The sequence below is a fragment of the Coloeus monedula genome (assembly GCF_965178545.1).
Source record: "Coloeus monedula genome assembly, chromosome: 21".
Classification (NCBI taxonomy): Eukaryota; Metazoa; Chordata; class Aves; order Passeriformes; family Corvidae; genus Coloeus; species Coloeus monedula.
Window position 1 is genome coordinate 10,436,127 of NC_138801.1, and position 22,505 is coordinate 10,458,631.

Genomic DNA, 22,505 nt, shown 5'->3' on the forward strand with positions numbered 1-22,505 from the left:
CCCTCCGCAGCGGGCACGGCGGGCGGGACGGCGCGGCCAGCAGCACGGCCAGTCCCCTGTCCCCTCTCTGCCGGTGGCATAGCCAGGGAATGCTCTGATACTCACCACGGCCAAGGATGTGGGACTGGTGTTCTTGCCAGCACTCGCGGGGGGCACTGGGGGTGCTGGGACCTGGCAGCAGCCCCCTACACACCGGTGGTGCCCGGGGAGAGGGACGCTGGCGTGGGGAGCACATCTACCAGCGCACCCGGGGTCTGCAGCTCCCCCGGCCCTGCGGCGGGTGCTCCCGTGGTGCAGCGAGCATCTCGCCGTGCTCCTTCCCCGAGCGCCCGTCCCTCCTCTCTCCCCGGCTCTCCCGAGAGCGGACGCTGGGTCCCGGCCGGAGTGACACCCTCCCCATCGCCCCACGGCCGGCAGCAGCAGCACAAGGAGCCCTGGAGGTGCACGGTGCCACACTGGGCCACCCTCCCAGCACAGGAAGTCAGGACAGGTCCCCAGCTGCCCCCTCCGCCCCCTCTCTGTAAGTTATTTGCCAAAGCTTTCATCTCAGTGGCCACGCCACCGTGTGCCCGAGTCTCAGTAGCCACACCAAGCCGCCGCACCGGCCCCTCGGATGCCAGCAGATGTGCGGCCCATGTCCTCCGCAGGCACTTGAGGAAAGCTCCACTTTGTCCTCGTTTTGGAGGATTCTTGTTTTTCCCCATCCATCCCCGGCCACCCCATCCCAGGCCACTACGTGTTCACAAAGGCATTGAGCTGTGCCCATTCTCTGCCCCTCCTCCCGGGACCCCCACCGATGCCCCATGGGATGGCTCAGGAGGGTGGCATGGGGTCCAGTATCCCAAATTGCTGGCTCCAGCAAGGGGATTTGACTGGGCAGGGGGACCGAGGTCTGGCTCCTGCCCACAGTCCCTTCCCCAGAGCAGCACCTCTGCTCTGACCCCTGTGCAGAGGGGCTGGCAGGGCAGCAGCCCCCTGTGCACAGTCTTGCTTTCTCCAGAGCACCTGGAGGGGTAAGTTTGCTGCAAAAAAGCAAAAAAAGAGAAAAAGCCATAATTTTGGGTGCTCCCATGGGGCTGAGCACCACAGCCCGGCATGGCCACCGCACCAGGGGCACACAGTCCCAGGGCACTGGGGCTGGGTGAGCCTGAGGGGTCCCAGAATCCTGCATCCTGGAGGAAACAGCAGCCCCTGGCCCTGGCCAAAGGCCAGCATCCATCCGGGGAGAGGGGCCAGTCCATGCCCCATCCCGTCCCGAAGGAGCGGGCAATGCCGCTGGCGCAGCCCCCGGACCGTTCTCCCCCCGGAGGGAACGGGGCCGGTACCGTCTCTGTGTTGCTCTGCCAATGCCTCCCGCTGCTGGTTGTGACCATGATCATGTTTTATACCCGGCCTTGTTCTGACCCCCATCAGTCTCCCCAATAAAGATTATATTGGAACGAAGAGCGAGCCGGAGTCTGGGGCCATCACTGCGGGCAGGGGTGGGTGACACACCAGCACGTGCCCTGGCCCTGCTCCATCCATGGGGCAGGCTGGGGGTGATACCCAGGTTACACCTTTCCCCTGGGCTGACACCTCCTCCTCCAACCTGGCTTTCAGCTCTGATGCGGTTGTGTCCCCTCCCTGCCCAGCCCCTGGTCCCACTGCACACGGCTGGGTACCTTGGGGGACCCTGCCCAACTTGGCAAGGGGTCCCCAGCCACACCAAGAGCCCTCAAACACCCACTGGATGTCCCCTTTCTCCCCAGGTGATGTGGAATACTGGGGGGAGGATGTGTCATCGGGCCCTGGTGGCACCTGCTGTTGAACAGAGCCAGGCAGGGACACTGGCAGTGCTGGGCTCCCCTTGCTCTGCTCCAGTGAGGCAGCTGAACCCATGGGCCCCTCTCTGAACCGTCCCCACAGCACACAGGCACTGTCCTGGGGCTGCTGTGCACCTGGCAGCACCGCAAATGGCACCCACTGCCAGCCCCGATGGACCCCGGGGTCACTGGGGTGGCAGCTCTCCAGCTGGGAGAGCCGGGAATCTGCAGCAGAAGCAGCTGGGATGATGATCCCAGGGCAACGCAGCTCCCCAGGGCGAGCTGTGCACACTGGCTGGTGTGGGCACAGGCTGGTGTGGGCACGACCAGTGCCAGCCCTCAAATTTCCCTTCTCCAGGAGCAGCAGCTGTCTCTGCCTCTGCTATGGGCCAGAGTGGAGCATCTGCTTCCGAAGCACCAGCACACCCAGGAGGGTGCAGGGTGGCTGCAGAGCCCTTGTCCCTGTGTGCTGGCTCCCACCCCAGGGGGTTTCTATGCCTGGAAAACAAACCCACCTCCCAATCCATGGGTGCTGAATTACAGCACCAACAATGCAGCCTCTGCCACCCCTGTCCCTGAGCACGCTGCAGCAGTGTCCTGTCTCCCTGTCCCTGCACCAACACCCCCACCCTGCAGCCACATTGCACCATCCTTCGTGCAGCCCTGGCGCAGTGTGGGCATCTCCTGGTGGTCACAGCAGCCCCACACTGAGCCACACGGTGTGGCTGCTTGGGGGAGCTGGGGCAGCCCCACGTCCAGGATGTGGATCTCCACCGCCCCCAAGGCTTGTGCCAAATCCAGGATAAAGAACTCCCACACCCCAAAAGCTCCTATTAAATCCAGGCTGAGCATCTCTGTCCCCAAAGACACCAAAGCAGTCGGCCAGCCAGAGCAGAGGTGGCAGCAATTTTGCCCTCAGTAGGAATTTACCCTTTTTATTACATAAGGACAAAGGGTACAACGTGTTCTCCCCCACCCTCGTGGCACCTCCTGGGCACAAAGTAAATTTAAAACTGTTAATTTGATTTTGAGTTGCAATTAAAGAAGAAATAGGGCCTTTCAGGAGCGAGTGCTGGGCCACAGCCCATTTCTCCTGCCCTATTAACCTTGAATAAGCACTTGCTGGAAGAGGGGCCAGGTTTGCTGCAGAGGACAGGGACATGGGGTGGTGCCAGTCCTTGTGTCACAGGTGCAGGTGAACTAAAAGTCTTTCACATCCCCTGAAAATCTCCCATGGCCATTCTGAGCTTTGTGCCTCCATGCTAAGCATTAAAGATCTCCAAGTCCTACGAGCTGCTTGAGCATGGCCAGGACATTGCTGCAGGAGCAGGTTTGGCCACAGGAGAGCAGAGATGCTCCAGATGTTCCCAGGTGAGCTGGTTGTTAAATCTCCTCATTTTTGTAACATCTATTACAGGCTGGGAGGGAGCTCTGGGCTCTCTCAGTGTCCAGTTTGGCCTATGATGGGAGAGGACACCTGGGGAGTTCCTGGGGATGACCCTTTTCCCAAATGTCCTCATTCTAGGTGGGAAGGGCCGAGACTGGGCTGGTTTGGGCTCAGCCTTTGGCAGGGGTCCCCAGAGCCCAAGAAGCATTTGGACAGCGAACGCTCGCAGGCACAGGGTGGGGTTGTTGGGGTGTCTGTGCAGGACCAGGAGTTGGACTGGGTGATTCTGGTGGGTCCCTTCCAGCCCAGTGCCTTCTGTGGTGCTGTGAAAAGCAGCTCCTGCAGCCCGGCCGGTTGTGCCTGGGGCTCGGGGCTGAGGCTGCCCTGCTCCTGCAGGGAGCGCTGGCAGCGCCGGGCAGTGCCCAGGCCGGTCTCCATGGGCCTGTCCCCACCACCCCCTTCCTGCCCCAGAGGTTGCACAACAGGACCAGCTCCCCTGGCTGCAAACAGCGGGAGGGTCCGGCCCCGGCGCAGGGCGAGGCTGAGCTGGGCGAGGGGGCAGCGCCCGCCCGGCTGCAGGGAGGTGGCTGAGCACCAGGACTGGGCCCTCCTTGGGGACACGCAGCCTCAAACCTCGCCCCGGGGTGGTCACAGCCCCAAACGGCCGTCTCGGCCGAGAGGAAGCTGCTTGCGACGTGGCGGCCCCCGCTTGCACAACGGCGCGAGACCGCGGTGGAGCGGTAACGGGCGGTGGCACGGTAATGGGCGGTGGCACGGTAACGGGCGGTGGCACGGTAACGGGCGGTGGCACGGTAACGGGCGGTGGAGCGGTAACGGGCGGTGGCACGGTAACGGGCGGTGGCACGGTAATGGGCGGTGGCACGGAGCCCGAGAGGTTGCGGCAGTGCCCAGGGCAGTGCTGCGGGGGGACTGCGGAGCTCGGGAGCTTTCTTGGGGTCAAACCCAGTAGAGGGCTGCCCGCAGGCACCGGCTCCTGCTCACTGCCTAGCTCCATGTTCAAGGGACATGTCCCCTCCCCGTGCTGGCCCCATAGCTGCTGTCCCCATGGCTGCTGGCCCCATAGCTGCTGGCCCCATAGCCGCTGGCCCCATAGCTCCCGGCCCCATAGCTGCTGGCCCCATAGCTCCCGGCCCCATAGCCGCTGGCCCCATAGCCGCTGGCCCCACGGCTGCTGGCCGCATGGCCGCTGGCCCCATAGCTGCTGGCCCCATGGCCGCTGGCCCCGTGGCCGCTGGCCCCATGGCTGCTGGCCGCATGGCCGCTGGCCCCATAGCTGCTGGCCCCATGGCCGCTGGCCCCATGGCTGCTGGCCCTCTGGTCACGCTCCCAAGGTGCAGGGGGTGAGGACATGTCGCCAGAGTGGGGGGCTGAGTGGAGAAGGGAGGTGCTGCTGGTTGTGGTGCAGGTGGGATGGGGATGCCTCCAGCCAGAGCAGGACCCAGGTGGGACGGGCCGGGCTGCAGTGGGAGAAGCCAGGAGAGAACAGGCAGGTCCCTGCAGGGATGGGGAAAGCCAAGTCACCGCTCTGGGGACACCACATCACCCTGGTGCCAGCAACTGGGGGATGTGATGAAGCATTTGGGGTGCAAAGGGGTGTCAGGGGCTTGGGAGAGGGGACGGGGCTGCAAGTGGGGAGGTTGGGTGGGTTTGGGGGGCTGTGCTGGAGGCCGTGCCTGCAGCAGGGGCCCTGCATCAGCCCTGGGTCAGCCCTGCCAGCCCCAGCCCTGCTCACCACGATCTCAGGGTGCTAAATATGACCCAGCCCTGGCAGTGGACATTGCAGCCACATTGCCCACGGGTCCATCCCACACCACAGCCCCCAGGGACCCCCTCCTCGGGGGGGATTTGGGTGCCCTTCAGCTTCCAGCACCCAGAGGTGCCAACAGCAGGCGCAGGGAGCAGGGGAGTGCTGGGGGTGTCCTGTGGGGACAGCTCTGGCCTGGTTCACGTGAACACCCCCATGCAATGTGGAGCAGGGACACGGGGCTCCCACACGGTGATGGAGCCCCCCAAGTGTTTGAGCCCCCCCGTCCCCACAGGCTCAATCGAGCCAAAAACACCAGGGCTGAACTGGTGCTTCTCCTGATGGAGCTGCTCCACTTGGTATAAATAAATATTCCTTGGTGCCACCAGGGCCGGGCGGGGCGGGGGGGGGGGGGCCCACCTGCTTCTGCCTGCTGACCTGACCTGTTTTGGGATGCCCTGCTCCCATGCTGTGCCTCAGCACTTTGCCAGAGCAGCCCACAGCCCAAATCCCTGCCCTTGTGGGCACAAGAACACGGGTTTTCTGTGGGGCTGTGTGGGCACAGCAGTGCTCACTCGCTTCCTGGGCAGGAGGAAGGGGAAGGGGGTGGGGGGGGCTGGCACCCTGTGGTCTGTCCCCCACAGCCACAGCCCTGGGAAGGTGCCCATGGGGTGTTTTCGGGGAAGAAGGGCAAAGCCAGGACATTGGGATGGTTGCACAAACCCGACACAGCCAGGCAGGAGGACAGGGCACAGCAGTGTCACCAGCAGGGCTGGGCTGAGGGGGAGAGAGAGGGGTGACAGCACGGGGGGGGGGGGGGGGAAATTGGCATCGGATCAGCACAGAGCCTTGGCAGGACACCCAGAGGAGGCCAGCAGTGACAAACACACTGCTGCACATTCCAGGCTGTCGAAGGTGGGTGTCAGCATCCCCCAAACGGAATCCTGGGAGGACCTCGAGGGTCTGACCACTCCATGCCACCCACCACCAGCCCGAAGGCGGCTGACAGCCTGGAAGGAGCCCAATCCCTGCCCCCTTGGGGTACAGGTATCCCCAAGGAGTGTGGAGGAACAAGGGTGCAGAGCAGCCACACTGTGTCCCCGGCATGGCCTGGCTGGCGCATGGCCCCCACTGGAGGCTGGCAGACAAAGGCAGAGCCCAGATCCTGCTCTCCCCTGGGACACTCCTGCTCCATGGCAGGTCCCATGTGGGCACAGCCCTGGTGCCACTCACCACAGGCTCCTCCACCCGTGTATGGCAGGGACAGAGCCGTGTTTGCTCACTTATCTCCCCAAAGGACACGGCCTGAGCAAGGGCTGGCACGGCCTGGCAGGGCTGGGAGGTGCCGTGGTGGAGCACGCACCCCTCGTAGGGTGGCTGGGGACCACTGGCTGTGCCCATCCCCTCCTTGTGTCACTGCTGGGCCCCAAGGGGACATGCTCAGACCAGGCACTGAACTCAGCTGGACGTGGCTGTGGTACAAACACAGGTTGTATTTTCAGTCCATGCTGGGGGATCCCGGCCCATCTGTCCTGGGTGCAGGTGGCACAATCCATGGCACAGCCCCCGGCACAGCCCTGCTCTGCCCGCAGAGCCCCTCTGGTCCCCAGCCCCAGGCCAGGGATGTGCCCATCGCAGGAAGGGCTCCCACTCCATCCGCTTCTTGGCTGCGGCACTGATGTGTCACCTGGTGCCCGGCTGCAGGTGATGCCCAGCTCCAGGGCCGCCTCCCTCAGCTGCCTGCTCCTGCTCCTCCGCTGCCTCACCCGTTCCGGGCTCACCGGCAGGCACCAGGGTCACAGGCTTGCTCCCGGCTGTCACCACAGCCGAGCCAGAGCTGGGCTCCTCTCCCCACGCACGCTCAGCCTGCGGGCACAAACGCAGCGCTATTTGTCGAGGATGAGGAAGAGCATCACCATGAGGACGATGGGGAGGAAGATGAGGAGCAGGCTGAGCATCTCTGCCGCCAGCAGCAGCGCCAGCAGCAGGAGGTAGCAGCAGCGGCAGCGCCGCTCCAGCCGGGCCAGGGCGCGGATCAGGCAGGGCGGGTACCGCACGCAGGGCAGGCACCCGAACATGCGGCTGGTGTGGAAGCGCACCTGGAAGCGATGCTCGAGGGCGCCGGCCAGGCCCGGGCGCCGGGGCGGCAGGGCAGCGGGCCGGGAGGCGGCCAGGGCTCCGGGGGAGCCGGGCTGGGCGTGCAGCAGGAGCAGCTCCTCTTGCAGCTTGCAGATCTCCCACTCCAGCATGGGCGTCTTCTGGCGGCAGATGGGGCAGCGCACGCGGCCGAGCTCGGCGCCGGTGGCCGTGGCCATGATGGCCCGCAGGCAGGCGCGGCACAGCCCGTGGTTGCAGTTCAGCACGGCCGGCTTGTGCCGCTGCTCGTCGTAGGGCTCCGTGCAGATGGGGCACTCCTCCTCGCTGCCCGCCAGCACGGGGCACGGCTCTGCTGCCACCGCCACCTCATCGCTCGATGTGCCCTCTGCCTCGCCGAAGAGGCTCAGGATGGAGCTGGAGACGCTTTCGGAGCTGGGCGATGTCCCCCGCGGCGCCGGGCTCTCCCCGCGGGGCCCGACGGGGCCGGCGGTGTCGGCAGCGGGAGGGTCCTGCCCCGCAGGCAGGGAGGCACCGCGGGCAGGCGGCTCCTCATGCCCGGGCAGGAGCGGCTCCCTGGCATCCTCCGCCGCTGGCGGGTCCCAGCATCCCCAGGCAGCAGCAGACGCCTCTCCACAGAGCCGGGGCGGCTCCCCGGGGTCCCCCGGCCCCACAGTCTCGCTCTCGTCCCTCTGCCCGGCACAGCCTTCCCCACCGGCCGCCTGCACCGGCTGCGGGCCAGGCTCGGCCTCCTCGCCCTCCGCCGGCTCCATCAGGGTGGCCAGAGCGGCCACCCCGCTCGGCCCCCGACCCCCGACGCCCCTCGGGGCTGGGTGCGGGATGTGGGTGCTGCTCCAGGGCAGGAGGCTCCCTCAGCACGGCTGCCCGAAGGGTTTGAAGGCAGCAGTGTCCGCACAGAGCCGCAACATCCCTCCAGGGCGGTTTGGGGCGCCCTCCCAGAGCAGTGGGTCAGGAGCCTCTGACGCCGGGTGCAGCCCCATCACCCTCACCGAAAGGCCACCCCAAGAGGGGCAGCACCGTGAGCACCCAACAGCCTCTTCCTCCTCCTCCTCTTCCTCCTCCCCAGCACCAGCGCAGTACTGACCCGCCACGGTCCAGAGGAGAGGGCACCGAGCTGGGCGCTGCCGGGTGCTGCCCGCTGTGCCAGAAGGGTGCAGGCGTGGCGGGCACCCGCGCAGGCAGCTGCCTCCTGCCGTGGGCCAGGCAGGGCTGGGGCCGAGCCTGGCTCTAACCAGTCTGGTTTGTCAGCTTCTGGAAGCGGCTCAAATGCAGCGAGCCCGGGGCAGGCAGCCATGCCCGCGCCAATCAGCTCCCTCCGGAGCTGGGGAGGAGCTGGGCCCACGGCCGCCTCTCCTCCTCGCCCAGCACGAGTGGAGTCACCTCTGTGGCCAAGTGCCTGTCCCTGGGGCATGGCAGCACGGCCCTGTGCTCCACCAGTACAGCCCCCAGCACAGGCCCTGTGCTGCCCCAGTCCAGCCCCCTGTCCCCCAGGTTGGTCCCTGTGCTGGGCCACCTCCCACAAGCAGCTTGCAGGGCTTGGAGGGAAGACTCCTGCTTGGGCAGTGCCCCAGACAAGGAGATGGTGGCACCAGGGTGATGACAGCCATGCAGCAGCTCTGTGCTGGCCCCACTGTCCCTGGCACATGGGGACACAGCCCAGCCAAGGTCTGCAAGTGCAAGAGCTGCTCAGAGCAGAGCAGTGGGGTGGGGAGCCCCCAAACCACCCTGTTCCCCCTCACTGCGGTGCCACAGCTCGAGCAATGCCCCAGGCACTGCTCGCCCCTGCAGGACTCCATGACTCGGCCGTGGGAGGGTGGCTGGGTCACAGGCGTGGCGTGGCACTGCTGCCCCTTCCCGTCCCAGCCTGCTCCCAGGGAATGTCCCTGCTGATTCATGCCATGGGCCCTAATTGCTATTTACACAGTGGCACCCAGTGCACTGAACTGGGTGAGGAAGGTGGTGGCACTGGTCCCACTGGGGCACGGGCAGGGCTAGGAGGGTGCACGGCCTTGAGGCTGCAGGGAAAGGGCTGGAAGCAGCTCCCAGGATGGGGTGGAGGAGAGATGCAGCTGAGCAGGCACTCAGGGAAGGGGATAACTCAGCAGGAACGCAGAGCTCAGACCTCAGCATTAAGCAAGCTCAGGATGCTGAACTGGCAGCAGAGACAGAGGCATCGAGGCTTCCTCCTGTGCCTGTCCCTGCTGGCCTTGGCCACTGGAGACAGGGGGAACAGGTCTGTCCAGGCAGCTCCTCCTGCAGCAAGTGCTGCTGAGTAATGCTGGGGTGGAGAGACTCCCATGCAACACTTCCCTTCCTCTGGCCCTGCCACAAACAGCAGCCACTGCCACGGCTCCAGCAATGCCCCTGGGTGCCACCCATGCCACACAGGGACCGCCGGGGCTGGGGCGTGTGGGGCAGATCAGTGCCACACCAAAGCCAACCAGCAGCACCCCCAAGAGACCTCTGGCCCTGCTCTGGTGAGGTGTGGGCACAGGGAGCCAAACCCCCCCAGGAGATGGGGTCCCCCCGCCGCCACGGCCCTGCTGCTGTCAGGGAGGGGCTGGTTGGGTAAATCCACCCCACCCTGGCTGGGGCAATCCCAGCCCAAGAAAGACGCCAGAGGCAGATCCCTTTGCTGGCTCCTTTATTCAGGCAGTCTGTGGGGCAGGGGAGGAAGGAGCCAGGTCATGACCAGGTTTCAGACTGGAAGCGCTGGGACCGTTCCAGGGCTGTTAAATACTCCTGTGCTTCCGAGGGGGACAGGCCACCCTCCAGCTGCAACACCGACCGCAGGGCCTCGGCCACCGCCGCTGGCATCTCCTTGGCATTCCTGGGGCAGAGAGCAGGGCACAACGGAGAGTGAGCAGGAAAACGGGGCAGAGCAGCAGCCCCAGTGCTCTGGGATCAGGAATCTGCAGTGCCTGTGGTCAAGCCCACCACAGGCAGTGGGAACCTGCCCCATCCTGCCACAGGCTGCCTGGCACGGGGTAAATGACAGGCTGGAGAGGGAGCTCCCACTGCTCCCTCGAGAGCAGGGCTGTTATCCACAGGGCTCCTTGGCGTGGGCATTCGCAGGCAAGGACACGGCCATGGGAGCCAGAGCCCAGCTCAGGAGCCCAAACCCCAGCCCCACAGAGCTCCATTTGCCAGCATCCTCATTAGACAGACATGGGCAATGTGCACAGGCTGGAATTTACTGGCAGGAGGGCAGGAACCTTTCCTTTCATCTCGGGAATCACTCAATGTCAAACATGTCTGATCCTCAGCTGGGCAGGAGCAGCCGCTCCCGTCCTGCTGCTGCCTGCTCTCAGGAAAGCCAGAATGATTGGTTTGATGGTGACATTTGGAACCAAAGCCAGTTCAAACCTCAAAATCAGAGAAATGCTGGAGAAAACATCGAGCCCCGGTGTAGAAAATACCCAGATAGAACTCAGCGCTTTCAAGCACAATTATTTCTTAGGGGAAATCAGAAATTCAGACTTTTTTTTTTTCCTGGAGTTTCATTTGATGAACTGCCTGTGCGACAAAAAAAACATCTAATAAAAAATTTCCCAGGCTGCTCCAATTGGCACGAGCATCTGGCAACGTCCTTGCTGTTTCCCAAGAACAAGGCAGAATTCTGACTTGCATTTGGAGCTGATTAACATCCCAAAATACCCAGAAAGGAGGTCTTCTTTTTTTGGAAGAATCGCATTGTTTCTGAGTCAGGCACTGATACGCAAGTACAAGATAATGGAGCTGGGCTTTGTGATGGAAAACATGTCAAATAGCTATTTTTTTTCCAAAAAAGAGACATTTTCAACCTTTTTGCCCCTGAGTGAGACAAGCTAGGAACAGTCACAGAGCAGATCCCACCCTGGCGCCCTGGAGCCTGCCTGGCCCGGGAAGGGGAGGCAGACACCAGTGTCCCATGGCCCAGGGCTGCTGCTCAGGGTCACCCAGCTCAGGACTCAATTCCGCAGCTTTCTCCCAGTCTGGCTGAAATTCTGAATTTGGGGGGCAAACAGGACCCTTTTCAGGCTCACCCACCTGCACTTTCCTGCCTGGCACCCCACTGACAGTTCAGTCTGTGGGCCAGGGAGGGGCACGGTGATCCTGGGAGTCTTTCCACAGGCTTTGGGCTGTTCAGGAAAGGAGGGACAGTGTCCTCTGCAATCAGGACAGTGTCACTTGTACAGGGGGGATGGGGCTCTTGGATCCCACCTGCCTGATGGGGGCTCAGGGACCCCCCACACCAGGGACAAAGCCCCCAACAGGAGGAGTCTCAGAGCAACCCTGATGTCCAAAATACCATCCTCATGGCCACACAAAATCCACCACGGGGACAGCTGTGCAAGCCCTGCTCTTTCCAAGACACTGATCCTCTTTGGGGATTTCCATCAGCACCAAAAAGTAGGAAAGAGAATGGAAGGAGAGAATAAAGCCATGACCCAACAGCTCAATAGTCTCAGCTTTTGGGCTGTGGATGGAGGCACAACCCCAAGTGCTCCATCCCCAGATGCAAGGGGAGAAATGCCCAGTCTGGGGTGAGGCTCCAGGAAGCCCCGCGCTGCAGCAGTGAAGGACGGAGTGGGGTGGCCTGGCCTCCACTTCCCAGGAAGTGGAGTAAACACGAATCTCCTTCTCCCAGGAATGCAGCAAGGCCAGTCTCGCCCTGCCTGGCACCAGGGCAGTTCCTGCTCTCCTGAAGGACAGGCAGGAAAGAACCTCCTGCAATTGCTGCTCGTGTCGACAGCCAGGCCCAGGCCCGCACTCCCCAGGTCATGGGGTGCACGACTAACGCCACAGCCGGGCTCTGGCCAGCTCCAGGAGCCCAGGGCATTTCCCAAGCCTCGCCCTGCGCACTGGGGAGCAGCCTCTCCCTGCAGTGCAGGCAGGTCAAGGGCTCTGCCCAGGACACGGGCACAGAGCTCAGAGCAGAGCTGCCAATGCTCTGACCCCAAAGGCCAGGCCCCACCTCTGGCCAGCAGCTCCAGATGTGCAACCAGCCCCAGACAAGCACCCAGAGAGGGACTGTGCTGTCAGAGAGGACTGGCTGTGGTGCAACAGGGCTTGTCCCTGCCCTGGGAGGCAGCTTTGGGTGCAAAGAGCCAGGCAGAATGTGCCAAGGCTCCCAAAGCTGCTGCTGGGCCCCAGCACCAGCAGGGATCCTGCCCACACGAGTTGCCAGAGGCACCACAGAAGCCTTTTCTCCAGTTTCATAGAGCAGTGTTGGAGGACAGGGCCGTGCAGGGGCCAGGGCCCTCCTGCGTGTGGATGTGCTGTGGGTCAGAGGCCGGGCAGGGGGAGGGTTGGGCAGGTGACATTGGCTGGAGAAGCTTTACCAGTTCCAGCTGTGCCCCTCCTAATGGGAGCACGGGGTAGGTGACAAATGTTCCACTCAGCCCAGGGCTCCTGGAGCAGGACATACAGAGAGGAGGAATGAGCTGCCCCGCTGCAACAGGGGGCTGATTCGAGGAAATGCCTCCAGGCAGGTGGAGAAGCAGAAACTGCAGCCCTGCTCCCCCAAGCCCTGCACAGAGACCTCTCACTCACCCAGCCAGGTAGACATGAGCATTCCCACTGCTCAGCAGCTCCCACACCAGCCTCCCATTCTCCTGGATGCGGTGCTGGACGTAAACCTTCTCCTCCTGCAGGGAAACACGGCCCTGAGCCCACCAGCTCTGGAGCAGCCCCAGCCCCTGCTCTCAGACTGTTTTCAAAGGCTGTTTGCAGGAGCTCAGGGCAGCACAGCCCCCTGGAACAGGAGGCAATGACCCCACAGGGAAGGGGAGCCCCACATCCTGTGAGGGTTTCCCTCCTGCCCTCTCTTCTCCCAGCACGGGCAGAGGAGGCTCTGTGGCCCCTCTGTGCCAAGTTTGCTGCAGGACAGAGACCCTTCCCCACACCCCTCACTGCTGGAGACCTGGAACAGCTTGGAGGGGCAGAAAGCTGGGAGGGACAGCCTCAGTCCCTGCCCCTCCACTGTGCTTAGGGACTGGATGAGGACTGGCTTATGGCACAGTCAAGGAGAGTTCCCAAAGGGTTAATCCACAAGACTTCAAGCATCCAAGCAACTGCCTACAGCCCTGGCTCCTGCCCAAGAGAACACCATTGCCAACGTGCCTGAACTCACTGCTGGCCCAGAGGGCTCCCGTGACAAAGGTGACACTGTGAGGAAGGCCAGGCCCTGTGCTGGGCGTCCCCCCACGCCGGATTCTGCAGTGGTGAGCGGAGCCATGGGCACAGCCTCCTCCCCACGCCCCCCTCTCCAAAGGCAGGACAGCTCTCGCTGTGCCTCAGGTCCAGCAGGCTGGAGATGGGTGTGGGAACAGCCCTGAGCAGCTCCAGCCCCGGCTGTCACAGGAGCTGGTCACTGTGGGTCCCACAGCTCCCCTGGCTGGTGGCCCAGGAGTGCCAGCTCAGCCTGCGTACAGCTCCGACCGGGCAGTGCCCCACCAGCACCAGCACCAGCACAGCCAGCCTCAGCTTCATTAGCAGTAACGAGCTCGGTGCTTCCAGAGGCCCTGCCAGCCAGGCTGGGATCATCTAAGCACCTGCAACCACCTAGAAACCAGAGCAGCCCAGTGACAAACTGGGGTCATGATGTCTCAGGTCATCCACGTTCGGCTGGGACCAGTCTGCACTGAGGGTGGCTGTGATGGGACAGGGCTCACTGCAAGGGGACTTCAGAGAGAAAAACAAAACCTCCAACAGTCATGGAGCATCCCAGCCCCTTCCTGGCTCTCTGACAACAAACTTTTGATGACTTAAGGGCCGTGGTATCCCCTGAAGCCAAAGGCACCAGAGCCCAATGCGGCTCATCCCAGCTGGCTGTGCTCCCACTCTGCCTTGGGGGCAGAGGGCTCTGGTGACAAATGGCTTTGGCCTGTGGAGCAGGAGAGAGGGGACACTGCAATGGAAGTCCCGTCCCCCCAGAGTCAGCTAGAGCAGAAAGTGGCTCTGGCTGCTCTCCAGATTCAGGGAGCAGCAGGTCCCCTGTCTCTGGTCATTTGACAACCCTCTGCAGTGCTGCTCCTGCTCATCACAGACTTGGAAGGCCTTCACAGAGCATCCAGGTCACGCCTTACAAGTGTGGATAAAAGATCCTGAATTCATGTCAACACATGCACACAGCCAGGAGAAAGGGCTGGGGCTGGTGCAGCTGAGCTACCGAGAGATCCCCGTTCCCTTTTTATCACATCTCTGTTCCAAAGCCAGGCTGAGCTTTCAGTGCCATCAAGGGACAGAGCAAGGCAGTGAAACAGATCCCCAGCTCAGGGAGCCTCTCTGGCAGCACAAAAAGCCCTGCAGCCCCAAGGGGGCATGAGAGCTGCCCACCAGAGATGCTGCCTGATGGGGCTCAGAGTAAGCTGGCACAGAGGCCAAGCTCCTCAGCTTCAGCCAGTGCTCAGAGGGGCACTGTGGAGAGGGTGGCATTTAACCAGAAGTTATTGCTTGGTGACCCTCTGAGAGGCTTGGGGGCCTCTTATCACTCACGTGGCCCAGCCAAACAAAGCTGGTTAATGCCTTATCTACTCTGCTGCTCTCCAGCCTTGTCCCAGCAACCTTTCCAGCTCAGCTTAGCCAGACACAGCCCTGCAGGGCAGGAGGGGATCGCAGCCAGCACTGAGGTGGGGGGGGGGGGGGGGGTAAGGTGCCCACTGTGCAGATCCCTCACGGGTCATGCCAACAGGTACAGGGGACAGACACACTGGCAGAGTCACATCAGTGCTGCCTGAGATGCTTCTGTACCCACCCTCCTCTTCTGGGCACCAACCTGGTCCCTGGAGAAGGCCGTGAAGAGTGTCAGGAAGCCCTTTGTCACCAGCTCTTCCCACTCCATCTGGCAGTAGAAGTCCTTGGATTTGTATCGGCAGCCGAAGAAGAGGAAGTTCCCTGCAGGAGCAGAGCACCAGGGCTGTGCTGGGAGCACCCAGTGCTGGGCTTTGCTGGTGCCACCTGGCTGACAGCCCGGCCTGAGGAGCCACGAGCCATGTGAGCACAAAGTCAAGTGACCTGTGGCAACCAGAAGCCCCTGTGTGCTGCAAAAGCAGGAGAGCAGAAAGTGTCCCCCAGGGCTGCCTGTTCCCTGAGCCAAGGGAATGAGGATGGGACAAGGGTGGGGGCATGACTCCCTGTGCAGCAGCAGCTGAGCTCAGCTCATGTTCACTCTCAGAGAGCCAAGGAAGAGCCTCTGCAGAGCCCCATCCAATGCAAGGAGCTGCCCTGAATAACCACATAGGCTGCACAGAGCAGCCCCAGAGCCCAGCTTGCTGCTGCTCAAACACAGCAAAGCCTGACCTGGTGGAACCCTCACAAGCCCCCAGCCCATCCTTCCATCTGCTGACACAGAGCTGTCTGTGCAAGGGGCACCCCCAGCGCCCCCCAGCACCGTCCCTCACCTCTCCGTCCCTGTGCCACCCGCTCCTGGATCGCTGCTCGGAAAGGGGCCACCCCCGTGCCAGGGCCAATCATGATCACAGGGGTGGCAGGGTCAGCTGGGAACTTCATTCCTCCTTTCTTCACCCAAAGAGGCACCCGGACATCACCTGTGAAACAAAGAGAGTGACAAGCATCACCCCACCACCAGTGCCCTGTGCCTGCCTGCAGAGGGTGAGCAGGCAGCCAGCTCTTCCGGGGTGCTCCAAAGACACACACAGACCTGGCTCATCACCCCCAGCACCAAGGGCACACTGTGTGTGAAAAGCACTTCAGCTCTTTCAGCACTGCCTCTCCTGCGAGTTCAGCCCATCCTGCCAGGCCAGTGTGCTCCCCATGGAGCTGCTGCTCCAGACAGGCAGCTCCTGCACAGGGTCAGCACCCACACAGCTCCATCACGGGCCCGAGGGATGAGCACTGAGTGCTGTGGGATTCTCACACAGTCCAAGCACTCACCTTGCTCCGGGTTGAGAGAAGCCAGCCAGGTGGAGCAGAGCCCCCGGCGGGGTTTGCTGAGCCGTGTCTTGTACCGCACCACGGCCACGAGGATCTGCATCCGCTCAGGATGGGCCTGTGCCACACAGAGCCATGAGCACAACCCAGCACAGCTGCCCAGGGAGAGCCCAGCACCTCCTCCAGGGACACAGCCTGTGCCCAGCTCCCGCCAGGGTGCCTGCAACACTCATCCTAGTCTGACACAGCCTCTTACAACGGAGCACACCCCTGCTCAAAACCTTTCCAATGGGGAAGGGGCTTTTCCCGGAGAACCACTACTACAGGAATGCTCTACACAGCTGGCAACAGCGATTATGACTGTCCAGCCCAGGAGGCTCCCGTGGAGGACAAATCCAGCCGCGCACGGGCTGAGTCTGCAGGCACCCGGGCCGGTCCCACCGCCACCTCCCGGCAGGAGCAGGGAGCAGCACCCCCCTTCCCCAGCTCCCGGGACCGCATCCCACTGCTCCCAGGGTCCTCCGAGGTGTGCTGGGACAGTCCTGGCACTCGCAGGGCTGCAGGAGAGCAAGTGTCCTAATCTGAAGGCTGGCACAGCCCTGAAGTTTGCATCCAGCACATCAGGCTGCTGCAGGCTCAGCGCAGAGCAGGGATTTGGGTGGGCTGTGGAGGCTCCAGGGGAGCACAGCACCAAGAGTCAGCCCAGACCCTCTGTTCAGAGTCTGAAATGAGGCCAGAAGGGCTGAGCTCTTACCAGCATGGAGGAGGCGATGGAGAAGGCGCGGGGTCTGATGTGAGGGATGAGGTCCAGCAGGTAATCGGCTGGAATGGCACACGTGGTGTGAGGGAAATCCCACATGGCCTGCAAATCAAAAGGGTGAGGCCTGGTGCAGCCCAGCAGGCAGCCTGCCTGCCCTCAGGGTGCCAGAGGCTGTTCCACACAGCTGTGCCACACTGCCCTCGGCCAAAGGCACCGCACTGGGCACCTCTGAGCACCAACCACCCTGTTCCATTGCCCTCTGCCCCCCAGAGCAGCACAGAGCCCAGAAGGATCCAGAGCCAGGCTTAACTGCCAGTGGAAATCCATGGACACTTCAGAAAGCGGGTGAAATAGATTAAACTCCTCAGCCAAGAAATGATGGCTGATCATGTCCTGGGTGCTCTCAGCCCTGGCACAGCCCCCAAGGGGCAGGCCTGCCCTGCTCCCAGCCTCACCTCCAGCGTGGTCCTGCGGGGCCGGTTGCAGTAGCTGAACAGCTCCTCCTGGCCCTGTGCTGAGCTGAACTCCTGCAGCTTCTCCCGCTCAAGCTCATTCGTGGAGAAGGAGGCCAGGAGCTCGAAGAAGGAGCGCCGTGGCACGCAGGAGATGTCCAGGTAGTGCGTGACCAGGTACTGGATGGTGCAGGGCTGTGGCAGGAGGGGAGGGAGGGGTGTGCCTGCAGGGCAAGGCAGCAGGGACAGTCAGGGCCAGCACTTGCCTGCCTGCTGTCCCCAGAGCCTGCAGCACCACACGCTGCACCCACGTGCTGCTGGAGCCAGCTCCACCCATCCTTGCTCCCACCATGGGCCTCCACTCCCTCCTGCTCTCCCCAGTTTGCTTTTCAAGCCTCCAAGCTTGCAACAGGGGAAGTCAGTGGTGCTCGACCATCCCCCGCTTTTGGCAGGTGCTTTGGGATAATGCCTTACCCACCCTGCCTGCATGCAATGCAGCGGAAATAACCAGCAGTGTCACATGGCAGGCCTGTCCCTGTCTCCCACGGCTCTCCCAAGGGCAAGAGGAGCAGCCTGAATTCCTCTCAGGTTTGTCTGCCAGGTGAAAATCCCAGCATGGACACACACAGGGAAATTGGGGGCAGAATGAGCGCTCAGGGGCCAGGGGAAGAACTCTCCCTGTTCCACACAAGCACCAAGAGTGCTGGGGGGCCTCCCTGGTTGCTTGTGCTGGTTTGCAGCTGCAGAAGCCCCTCAGGAGGTCCCTGGGACACAGACAGAGTGGGGAACCCATGCAAGGAAGCACAGGATTCCCAGCTTGGGCCTGAGGAGGCTGCAGGATCCTCCCCACTCTGTGCTGGGGCTGCCAAGGCACACGGCCCAGGTGAGGCCTGGCACTGCTGGATTCCTCCCAGTCCCACTGGATCCTGCACAGGATCCACACACACAGCAGTGGAGGGAAGGACAGTCTCTGTACTGCCAGACAGGCAGGTGTCCTGTATCCATCCAACACTCCCAACCAGGTCTGCAGCAAAGGAAGAGCAGAGCTCCAGGCTGGGCCAGAGTTCAGGGGATGCCCTGTCTCAGCAGGAAGGGGAAGGAGCAGCAGGCAGGACCTACCAGGCTCTGTGGGCTCCAGCACAAAGTGTCTGTGTGGCTCCAGGCGCAGGAGCTGGCAGAACTGCTGCACGTCCTCGGGGCAGTTCTGGGGCTGGATCATCACCACGTCCCCCGCACTGAACCTGTGGGTGCAGTGGGAGCTGCCAAGCACAGCCATGGGGCACAGCCACAGGCACAGCCACAGGCACAGCACAGCCATCCCAACCTGCACCCACACCAGGGGAGGCAAATGCCCAGTGCCACCCATTGCTCTGACAGGCAAAGGGAGCTGGTCCCTGGGCAGGACCCCACTCCATACAGCCCCGACTCCATGGATGGGGACTCGCAGCAGGGACCATGACCACAAGGCTGCAGCCTCAGAGATCAGTGAGGAAGGGCAGCAGAGGAAGAGGGCAGGCTCCAGGACACCTGGTCCCACACAACAGAGCTTGGGGCAGTCAGGAGAATGCTCACGTGATCCCTGAGCCCGCGATGTCGAACTCGATGAGCCGGACATCCTGGAAGTGGGACTGTGCCGTGACCCTCTGGTTGGACACCATGCGGGCAGCGAAGGGGTGGAGCTCGCAGGGAGCAGCCCGGGGGACTGTGGGCTGGAGCAGGTCACTGTCGGGGTGTGGGGAGTCCTCAGGCAGGTAGTGCAGGGTGTATGTGGGGGGCAGGCTGTGGGGAGGAGAGCAGTGCAGCGGGGTTACCTCCATGCCACAGCTCCTCGCTGCTGCAAGACGAGAGGCAGGGAGAGGCCTGGAGTGTCCCACTGTATCCACCAACCATCATCCCAGGCCCCTGGAGCCTGTCCCTGTGTAGGGGAATGCAATGCAGACTGCCAGGAGGAGATCCCAAAGGCTCCAGAGCGGGCAGAGGGAGGCTGGCTGGGCACACGCACTCTGCCAGGGACAGAGGCACATCAGGACAGCAAGATGGGCAGAACCTGGCTGGGGCACCTGTCACACCCCAAAGGGTGTGACACCCATTCAGAGAGAGATGGGCCACCGGTGGCCAAAGCACAGGGGACACTGGAGACACCAGATGCTGTGTGGGGAGGGTTCCTGCTCCAAGCAGAGCCTGTCTCCACTCTGGAGCACAGCCAAGGGAACAGAACATTTCAGCCCAGCCAGCCCCAGCAGGCCCTTCCCACCCTCTGCACTCACCGCACATCGAGGCCGATGATCTCAAGGCCAGGAGGGAGAGGATACAAGGCAAGGATCTTGTCCCATAAGGCCACAAGCCAGGGATCAACCACTGCATCTGGCCTGCAGTATAGAGTCTAGAGTCTAGAATATAGAGCATATAGAGTATAAAGCACATAGAGTATATGGAACATATATAGGCTCTTACCCCAGGTCATGCTGGTCATCTCCCAAGGCCACTGGCAGTAGCGGGTTGCCCCCGAGCTGTAGCAGCCGTTTGTGCAGCTTCTTTGCAACAAAATTAAACCTGAGCAGAGAACAGCACAGGGCAGGGCTGCTCCAGCAGCACAGCAGGCACTGCCACAGCACCAGCACGCACTGCCAGGGCCACCAGAGCAGCACACAGGCAGAGCCAGCACCATGACCCGTCCTGTGCCCTGCCCAGCCCGTACCAGTTCACAGAACCAGCTGGCTGCCAGTTGCTGGCCCTCACAGGCTGTGCCCAGCCCCCAGGTGGGACAAGGGGTGGTCCAGCTTCCCTTCAGGGCAGCCTGTGCCCTGGGCCATAGAACCGTTCCTTCCCTCCAGCTCCTCACTGCCCCACAGAGCTCAGGCACACCCGTCCCTCCCACTACAGCTCTTCGAGGCACACAGGAACAACTTTCTGGGGGAGACCTGGGACCAACAGGGCTGGCTGCCACCTCTGCTTGATGTCTCCTGTTGCCCTGGCCCAAGGCTGTGGTAAAAGACTGACACATGATGTCTGACCCACTGCAGCAAAGCATCCTTGGCGAGGAAAGAAAAGGGCAGAAGCCAAATTCTTGGGCATTAGGAAGGACACGGGCTGGCAGGGCAAGGATTTTTAAGGCTGGTGGGAATTACATTTTGTCTGAGCTGCTGCTCCGGAGTCACGCTCTGTCTCCCCTTACCCCCTCTGTTCTCCAGCCACCCTGGTCTCTACTGCAGTCACAGCTGTGAGGAGCAGCTGCCCAGGAGCTGCAGAGCTGCTTACTTGGGATAGGAGGAGTCACCAAGGCCCAGCACGGCGTAGTCCAGCTGGCACAGGGAGCCAGCCGGGAGGTTCTTCCGGAACAGGAACCGCCAGAACATCTACGAGGGACACAGGCAGCGAGTCCTGCTGCTGCCATGGCACCTCCCTGCCTGCCTGTCCCTGCATCCCTGCTCAGCCACCCACGGGGGCTCTCCTGAATCCCAGCAGGGTGAGGAGCACAGCTTTCTGCAGAGGTGCCCCCTGCAAGTCACCTCACCAGCCCCCTGCCTGTGTCCCCTGCGATGTGACTGGTGCTGCTGCAAAGCTCCCCCAGCAAAAATAACCCCTGCTCCAGCTGCTTCAGGAGAGAAAACTCCGGAGCAGGAATGTAAAAGCAACAGGACAGGAGCATGTCCTACCTTCATGTTGTCAGGTGGGTCTCCCTGGCCCGTGGTTGCACACACAAACACCACCAAAGGCTCATGGATGAGGTTGGCCTGTGGGTACAAACACGGCACACCGAGGTCAGCAGCCTCCAAACTGCTCTGGAGGCAGGGTGGCAGAGCTGGGGGTGTTCAGCCTGAAGAAGGCTCCAGGGAGATCTCAGAGCCCCTTCCAGTGCCTAAAGGGACTCCAGGAGAGCTGGGGAAGGATTCTGGAAAAGGGCCTGGAGCGACAGGACAAGGGGGAATGTCCATAAGCTGAAGGAGGGCAGGTTTAGATCAGGTATTATGAAGAAATCCTTCTCTGTGAGGGGCGGGAGGCCCGGGCGCAGGGTGCCCAGAGAAACTGTGGGTGCCCCATCCCTGGAGGTGACCAAGGTCAAGTTGGACAGGGCTTGGAGCAACCTGCACCAAGCCTGTGTGAGTTCAACAGTGTTTGGACAATGCTCTCAGGGACAGAGTGGGATTGCTGGGGTGACTCGACGATCCTGGTGGGTTGCTTCCCGCTCAGCTTGTTCTGTGATTCCATGGTCCTGTGGGAGGTGTGGTGGAGATGGAGCAGGAGCAGCAGTGCCCAGAGCACCCCATGTCCCACTCACCACGTCACAGCTGTCCAGGGCCTCCACCCGGCACCGCAAGTGCCGGCGCTTGGCTTCTCTCCCAATCCTCTCTGCCGTGTCCTGAGCGGTCCCAGTCTGGCTGCCAAAAAGCACCAGGAGTCTCCGTTCTGCCATCTGCAAGAGACACAGCAGGCAAGTCACCACAGGGAAGGGAGAGGAGGGGAGGCAGAGCTGGGCCTGCCCTGGGCTGAGCAGCACTGACCCTGCACAGGCGCTGGGGGCCCAGGGGACACCTGTGGGGCTGACACAGCACACAGCCAGCACAGGGATGGAGGAGAGCTGGGATTCCTGGGATACAAGGCTCCCAGGCTCTCTTTCCACACCGGTGCAGCACTGAGGGAGTGATCCCCCGTCCAAGCCAATAGGATAAGCTCACACAAAGGTGTGACCAGACACACGGAGCTCTCAGCCAGGCCCAGACAGAGCAAGGCCGGCCTGGAGGGAATCCCAGCCAGGGAGATGTCTGAGCTGCAGACAGCTGCTGTCACCATGGGCCCGTAGAGAAAAAATAAATTAAATAATAATAATAAATAAAATCACAGAATGATAGACCGGTTTGGGTTGGAAAGGACCTTAGAGCCCATCTCGTTCCAATACCCCTGCCATGGGCAGGGACACCTCCCACTGTCCCAGGCTGCTCCAAGCCCCAATGTCCAGCCTGGCCTTGGGCACTGCCAGGGATCCAGGGGCAGCCCCAGCTGCTCTGGGCACCCTGTGCCAGGGCCTGCCCACCCTCCCAGATTCCTTCCCAATCTCCCATCCATCCCTGCCCTCTGGCAGTGGGAAGCCATTCCCTGTGTCCTGTCCCTCCAGTCCTTGTCCCCAGTCCCTCTGCAGCTCTCCTGGAGCCCCTTTAGGCCCTGCAGGGGCTCCGCGGGCTTTCTTCTCTCCAGGCGAGCACCCCCAGCGCTGGGGCCAGGCCCGGCCCCGGCCGCTCCGCGGGACTCACCATGGACCGGCCCCATCCCGCCGCTGACGTCACCACTGCGCGACAGCTCTGGCTGACGTCATCACCCCGGCTGAGGCGCCGGGACTTCCCGGGCACCGTCC

General features: G+C 62.5%; 2 protein-coding genes across 2 annotated transcripts; both read right to left on the bottom strand.

Annotated features, from left to right (window-relative positions):
- Positions 1–6,840: 6,840 nt before the first annotated feature.
- Positions 6,841–7,821, bottom strand: LOC309581081 (ring finger protein-like; the record flags this gene model as incomplete). Its single annotated transcript, XM_082295496.1, has 1 exon — positions 6,841–7,821. The coding sequence occupies one exon, from the start codon at positions 7,819–7,821 to the stop codon at positions 6,841–6,843; it is 981 nt and encodes a 326-aa protein (XP_082151622.1).
- A 1,888-nt stretch (positions 7,822–9,709) lies between these two features.
- Positions 9,710–22,427, bottom strand: NDOR1 (NADPH dependent diflavin oxidoreductase 1). Its single transcript, XM_082295159.1, has 15 exons — positions 22,405–22,427; positions 21,435–21,569; positions 20,812–20,889; positions 20,414–20,511; positions 19,610–19,708; positions 19,423–19,524; positions 18,728–18,934; positions 18,275–18,396; positions 17,159–17,379; positions 16,698–16,805; positions 15,947–16,061; positions 15,454–15,600; positions 14,829–14,947; positions 12,605–12,699; positions 9,710–9,899 (listed from the first exon to the last, which is right to left on the bottom strand). The coding sequence occupies exons 1-15, from the start codon at positions 22,405–22,407 to the stop codon at positions 9,755–9,757; spliced, it is 1,794 nt and encodes a 597-aa protein (XP_082151285.1). The 5' UTR covers positions 22,408–22,427; the 3' UTR covers positions 9,710–9,754.
- Positions 22,428–22,505: the final 78 nt, after the last annotated feature.